This window comes from Fukomys damarensis, unplaced genomic scaffold (genome assembly GCF_012274545.1).
Source record: "Fukomys damarensis isolate Sample0158 unplaced genomic scaffold, DMR_v1.0_HiC HiC_scaffold_37, whole genome shotgun sequence".
NCBI classification, from domain to species: domain Eukaryota; kingdom Metazoa; phylum Chordata; class Mammalia; order Rodentia; family Bathyergidae; genus Fukomys; species Fukomys damarensis.
In genome coordinates, this window is record NW_022900949.1 from 3,590,136 (window position 1) to 3,596,989 (window position 6,854).

Genomic DNA, 6,854 nt, shown 5'->3' on the forward strand with positions numbered 1-6,854 from the left:
GAGGAGGGCGCGCTGGCCATTGCTACCCGGGGGCCAGTCGCGCGAACGTGGGGAGCCTGGACCCAAATCTCCCTCCCCTCCAGCTGGCAGGCCTGGGAAGCCCCAGAACGAAGTCTGGTTTTCCAGAGTTCAGCAGCCCGGCTCGGCGGTGTCGCAACCACCTGCGGCGCACCCCTCCCAGCTCGGCCTTAGGATTCCCCAGCTGGCTCCGGGTTCCATTATTACCCCGCGCTCGCGCAAAAAAGGCGGGACTTACCGAGGCCGCACCCACCTCTGACCCAACCCCCCTGACTAGAAAACGAAGGTCTGGACCCCAAACACAGTGTCGGGGTGACCCGGGGGCTCACTTGAAGTAGCGATTGGGCTTGTAATGCAGCTTGCCATGGGCCACAAGCTCCTGCATGCTGGGGAAGCTCTCCGTGCAGCTCAGGGCTGAGCAGCGGAAGAGCTTACCTGGCAGGGGTGAAGAACACAGCGATGGAGTGGGGTCGCCGAGGCTGGCCCCGGGGGCTCAACCCGCCTCCCACCCTACCCCCAATCCTGGCCCTACCTTCCAAGGACTGGGTGGGCGGGCAGTGGGTACGCAGGTGCTGTGCCAGGTCGCGAACACTGGGGAAACTGAGGAGGCAGCCAGGGCTGGAGCAGGGTATGTGTGTCCCTGCGTGACACACAGAATGGGGTGGGGTCACCGGTCGGCGCTGCACAAGGCTCTGACCCCGGCCGGGAGCGAGATTAGCCGGGCTGTTCACTGGAGCCACAGCCTGGCATGCACTGGCACTCAGTAGAGACTGACATCCGTCTAGAAGGGCCCCAGGGCTGGGGTCACTGTGCCCCTCACTCCCGCTTCTGTCACCTGGCTGTGGGCGGCGTTTGGCAGGCCGCAGGTCTTCACTGGTCCCGGAGACTGCGCTGGGCCGGCCAGGGTTGGGTCCAGGGTCCGGCTGGCAGCTGTCTGGGGAGGCACCCTGCTGTGGCCCTCCAGATTCCCACATCGCGGGTGTGGCCACCCGCTCAGGGCCAGACTCCTCCTCCATGGAGGCAGCCGAAGCAGCCACAGCCGGAGACAACTCCTCCTTGTCGGTCTCACTGGAGCTGGGCTCTGCAGGGGCCAGCGTGTCCGGGCTGGGCTCCGAGGGTTCCTCCTCCTGTGGAACAGGTAGAAAGGGGCCAGTCTGCGTTCCTGAATCCTCAGCTCCCAGACATCACCCAGTTAACCTGCATTCCAAGGAGTCACAGGGGAGGTTATCTGCCGGCAGTCAGGCATGCGAGGGAGCATCGCCCCATGTCCAACATGGGTAGGGACTCCTGTCCTCGTCTGCAAAGTGGGCACTCTTAACCGCTTTTGCCCTAATCCCATTGCCAACCCTCGGAAAGCACTAAACAGCAAAGTTTTTATTTCTCATTTTTGACTGGGTCATCTTTCTGGAGGAAATTAACAGTGGTAACAGTCGTCGCAGTCGTCAGATTTTTTTTCTTTTCTTTTTTTTTTTGGTACCGGGAATCAAGGGTGCAAGAGGATGGGGCGAGGCCTCGGCGGGTGGGCGGGTCCAACGCTCGGAGAGCGGGGCCAAGGCTAGGACGATGGGGCTCTGGACTGGGGTACAACGGGTAGATATTAGAGGAGCCAGAAGCGGACTGCATTACGATGGGCATATGTCCGCCGGGCTCGAGCTGTGTAGACCAACTTGGAGGTACTATGGGCCCGGATGCGTGGTTTAGGGGCGGACCCCGAACCTGGTGGGCGTGGCCAGCGTAGGGCAGCCCGGAAGTAAGGATACGACACTCGCTGACAGCCCACGGCGGGCGGATGCCCGGGTGTGGGGGCGGGGTCGGCTGGAGGGTGTGCGCACAGATAGGGCAGCTCCCTGCCAATCCCCGCTGCTTCGCTGCGCCCGCATCCCGGACGCCGTGCTCACCATCTTCCAGTCCACTCGACCTCTTGTTCCTGCGGCTCCGGTGGCTCCGGATCAGTTGGCGGCGACTTCCTCGGCGACGTGGGCTCGCACTCACGTCCGCGCCATTTTCTGCTTCCCAGCTCTCGCGAGAGCAGGGGAGGAGCCTGCTCGTGACGCTACGTGAGGGGGCGGGGCTTGAGACTCAGGTCTCCATGGACCTCGGAGTGCACCCCTGGGCGGTTCTGCGAGCTAGGGACAGCTGCAGGGCGCAGTCATCCGGAAGAGGGCTCTCTCCGGGACTCCTGTCCTCCTCTGCAAAGTGGGCACTCTTACCCGCTTTTGTCCCAATCCCATTACCAACCCTCGGAGAGCACTAAACAGCAAAGTTTTTATTTTTCCTTTTTTGATTGGGTCATCTTTCTGGAGGAAGTTAACAGTGGCAACAGTCGTCAGATTTTCTTTCTTTTCTATACATACATATATAATATATATATATTTTTTTGTACCAGGGATCAATCAAGGGTCCTTGATCTTGCAAGGCAGGCGGCGGCAGAACCACTGAGCCACCCCCCCCCCCGCGCAGATTTTCTTTTTTAAAAAATTCTGCTTGATGTCTGGTGACTTTGCCGTAATAACCAAGCACTGCCAGCAAACTTTCCAGTGAGTGAAGGCCTAATATAATAACCACACCTTGGAGGTGATGGTTGAAACTGGAAGTTAAATGATTATTCTGCGTAATGGTGACATAGTTCTTGGCACCGCACCAACCATCCCATTGATCTCCCTGCATGTCCACCACTCCGGGTCACTTTCTGGCTTTTCAATGACAACTCTATTCCATCACCTTTCTCAAAATGAAGTTCTTCTTCATTGGATGAACTGAATAAATGGGAAAAGAGCCTGTACCCCATGCAACACTTGCTTAGTGTTTAGGTTACTGACAACTGCTTATTCTCTGACAGCAACCGACATGGTCCACCAAAGGGCTGTCGCCTTCTTCGGTTACACAGGGAACCATCCACTTTGTCCCCTGTAGCTACCCCACTACCACCGATCACTGCATTTCTCCGTGACAATCCCTCTTGTTCCTTTTATCATTGATAGTTCATCCTCTCTCAGCCATGCAGTTCAATTTCACAGAGCCGGGCATGTTGAGGTCATAACGATGTCCTCCCAGATCCACAAAACTGTCATCTGCAGGAGACTGCAGAATCTGGAACGCTAGATTTTCTTTTCACTTTTCCAGTACCTAAGGTAACCCTTTGTTTTGTTTTTTTGTTTTTTCTCAAGCACTGGTTTTCTTTCCACATGGTTAGGAGGCACAAAACCTGTTTTACTCATGGAATTTCTAACTCGCCACCAGGACTTAGAATCACCTAGAAGCCATAATCACTAATTCTTTATTTGATTTATTTTATTTTTTGGAGACAGGGTCTCACTATGTAGTTGAGACTGACCTGGAACTCACTGTGTAGCCCAGGCGGGTCTCGAACGCACAGCGATCCTCCTGCCTCAGCCTCCCGAGTGCTGGGATGACAGGCGTGAGCCACCGTGCCCGATCATTAATCACTCATTCTTCTTGATGTCCAACTCTTCTTGTTGGGCCACATAACCAATTTTGGCTACAACCACCACTTCTGCCATCTTTCAGCAGTTCCCAGCACTTCCTTATGCCAAGCCCCAACCACTCTGTCTAGTCTTAGTTATGGCCTGACGCTTGCCCTTCACTGCCTCTCCCGTCTCAGGAGAGGGGTGGGGTGTGGCCAGTTGTCAGATTTTTTCCAGGGCACCTATTTCTGCCGTTGGAATGGGTCTGTTGTAATAGCCACGTGCAGGAAACAAACGGATGGTCTTTAGGGCTTTGGTTTTACTTATTTATTTTTGAGACAGGGTCCTGCTCTGTAGTTTAGGCTGAACTCGTGGCGATGCCCTGCCTCGGCCTCCTGGGTGCCGGGATAACAGGCGCACACCACCACGCCTGGCTGGCCGTTCGGCTTCTTCAGTGAGCAGTTGAAACCTCAGGCTGGAGAGGTGGGCGTCCTGGGTGACGGGGGTGGAGTGCGGTGTGTGCTGGGGTGAAACGGGTCCCCTGTCCAGCCTGTGTTTCTTGAGCGCCTCCTGTGTGCTAGGTACCAATCTCAGTGCTGGAGACTCAGTAGTGAGCTTGAAGACAGTGATCCCTGTCCTCGGGCGACTTGCGTCTTCAAATGAGGAAACAGGCAATAAATCAACACACACAGAATATGGTCTTGCGTCCCATTTGGAACAAAGAAGACAGCAGGGGAGGATGCGGTAGCCCTGAGGAGGCCAGGGCAGCAGAGAGCGCAGAGAAGCTGGTGTAATTACCCTGGGGCAGAGAGGGCCAATCGAAGCATGCCAAAGAAGAGCAGAGCTGTGCACCATGGCAGCAGCAGCAGGGTGGAGTGTGGAGGTCAGAAGGTGACTTTGCTGCAGCATGAGTCACACGGGGCCTTGTGGCGGCGAGGAGAGAGAACTGTGGTCTCTAGGGTGACCACTGGTGAATGTCTAGCAGGAAGAGGGACAGCATGTGGTCTTGGTGGTCTTTGGGGCAGATGGTAAAATAGAGCTTGGGCATCAGGTCTGCAGAATTCATGATTGCATTCTTGCTCATCCCTGACAGAGGTGTCGCTGAGCCTTAGGTCGGTGTAGCCTGTGCGGTGCTTTATTTCCGTCCGGATGGCGAAGGTGTACTTAACGCACTTCTGTCTGCAGTGAAGATGGTAAGGAGGAGACTTTGAGAAGCAGGAGAAAAGCTGGACATGGAGGTGTCAACCCCAGCACTCAGGAGGCTAAAACAGAAAGCTTGTGAGCTGGAGGCCATCCGAGGCTGGACATCGGGGTGGCTCCAAGAAAACCACTAACACAAAACTGGGGAGGGACATTTACTGAGCGTGCTCAGGCCCTTGGATCAGTCCCCAGCACACAAACCAAACCAAACCAAAATAACAAAAGACAAAAAAAAAAGAAAAAGAAAAGAAAAAGAAAAGAAAAATCACAGGAACACGCCTGTTCTCCCGGCACTTAGGGAAACTAAAGCTGGAGGGTGGTAAGTTGAAGCCCTGCCTAGACAAGTTAATGAAACCTTGTCTTAAATTTTAAAAATTTAAAGAAGGGCTGGGAATGTAGTTCCATGGTTGAGTGCCTCTGGGTTTGATCCCTTAGCACTGCAAACAAAACCGAAAGGAAATGTGGCTGAGGCATAGCGTGGTGGCCAAGCACTTGTCACCCAAGCAGGCACAGAAAATTGGGTTTTAGCACTGCAAAAACAGTCCAGCAAACCAACAAACCTCCAAAAAAAATCTGGGGAGGGCAGCAAGGATTTTTTTCCAGAGAAACTGGCTTTTCACACTTCTAGGTTGTTTTCATTTATTTTTTTTTCTTTTAGTAACCAATCAGGCCATTACAGATGTGTTCGGTTTGTAAAATCATTTTGCTGCAAGGTGGGGGAAGTGTCTGTGAGTGCCACTGGCTGGGGACGCTGCTGCTGCAATTCTGGGAAAGGTGGGGTGAGCTCTCATAAGGGACAGGGCCCCAAGGAAGCAAAAGGAGGGGCCGGATCTGAGAAATTCTGTGACACTCCCCAGGATGTGGGGCGGAGGAGCCGGCAGGTTTGAGGTGACAGGTTTGTAGCCAGGAGATGCCTGCAACCTAGTTCTGAGATGCTGCTGTTAGTTAGGAAATAGCACACCCTCCTTTCTCCCTCCCCAGCACCCTGTCCAGACCTCAACAGCCATCAGGGTTCACTTCATGGCAACTGGGTCACAGGGCGGTACCCTGGAGTGCTGGGCGAGGACAGCAGCCTCCCTGGTGAGCTGAGCGAAGCCAGAGAAGGGAGATGGAAGCTCCGATTTCTTTTCTCTGTTGTTCTCCAGGTTTTGATGCACAGCGACCCTCCTGTCTCAGCCTCCCAAGAGTTGGGATTACAGGCGGGTGGCACCACGCCTGGCCTAACTTCTTGAATGCACCCATGAAATGCCCAGGCCAGGATGGCGCCCTACATAGTTCCCGCTCAGCCTGTCCGCACGTCCACGTCTTGCAGAAAGAGAAGCACATAATGGTTGTTCGGTGGAACTAACCCAACCCCCAAAACCAGAAATAAAACCAAACCAGAGAGGGCCGGGGATTTAGCTCAGTGGTTTGTTCCGCTGCCTGCCTCGCAAGCTCAAGAACCTGAGTTCCATCCCTGGTACCAAAAAACAAACAAAAACAAAAAACAAAACCGAAACCAGAGACAAAGAGCTGCCGGGACTCTCCAGGGATTGTGACATGCTTCTTGCACGGTGACAGATCAACACGGCCACCCAGCAGCAGGCCTGCTGCCATCCACATGTCACAGCCGGGCTCAGTGGCAGAGCGCTGGCCTCCGGCTCCACCCCCAGACCCCAAAATAAAGAGATCTGACACTGACCCTCCGTGACCTAGGCTCCCTCACTCCCTCAGGGGCTGGGCTTTTAGCTCAGTGGCACCACGCCTGCCTTGCAAGTGCGGGGTCCCGAGTTCGATCCCTGGTACCCCAAAAATAAAACAAAAAATGGACACTGGGCCCCTTCTCTCCCAGCTCTGCTCATAGCAGGACTCCCTGCTGGTTCTAAGCTGCTGGATGGGGCAGGGGAACAAAGGACCAGCAAGGCTGGCTCTGTGGGGTCTCCGGTAAGTGGCTGCACCTCTGTTTTTCCACCTGTAAAATGGGATTTTTTTTGAGTGCACATGCCCTGCTGCACGCTCAGCGACTTCACCATGCTTTTACTTGGCTTGTGTGTTGTCCTGATGACAGACTGACGAGGTCCCACTTATCGAGGTCCCTCCGCCCCAGCTGTGCCCAGCACTTCACCAACAAGACAGGACACGATTTATTTCGTACACAAGGACCTGGGAGGTAGGTTTTGGTTAATTCTGATTTCAATTTGTTTGCTTTTTTTTTTTTTTTTTTTTTTTTTT

At 54.3% G+C, this 6,854-nt stretch overlaps 1 protein-coding gene and 1 pseudogene across 1 annotated transcript in view; both read right to left on the reverse strand.

Annotated features, from left to right (window-relative positions):
- Positions 1 to 2,063, reverse strand: part of Znf414 (zinc finger protein 414) — a 3,324-nt gene extending 1,261 nt beyond the window's left edge. Inside the window, exons 1-4 of the mRNA XM_019204750.1 lie at positions 1,917 to 2,063; positions 854 to 1,145; positions 551 to 658; positions 346 to 453 (exon numbers count right to left, since the gene is read on the reverse strand). Coding sequence (XP_019060295.1) covers positions 346 to 453; positions 551 to 658; positions 854 to 1,145; positions 1,917 to 1,919 — 511 coding nt within the window. The 5' untranslated portion in view covers positions 1,920 to 2,063. The remainder of the gene's footprint in view (positions 1 to 345; positions 454 to 550; positions 659 to 853; positions 1,146 to 1,916) is intronic.
- Positions 2,064 to 2,071: 8 nt separating this feature from the next.
- On the reverse strand, positions 2,072 to 3,278 carry LOC104849328 (annotated as a pseudogene).
- Positions 3,279 to 6,854: the final 3,576 nt, after the last annotated feature.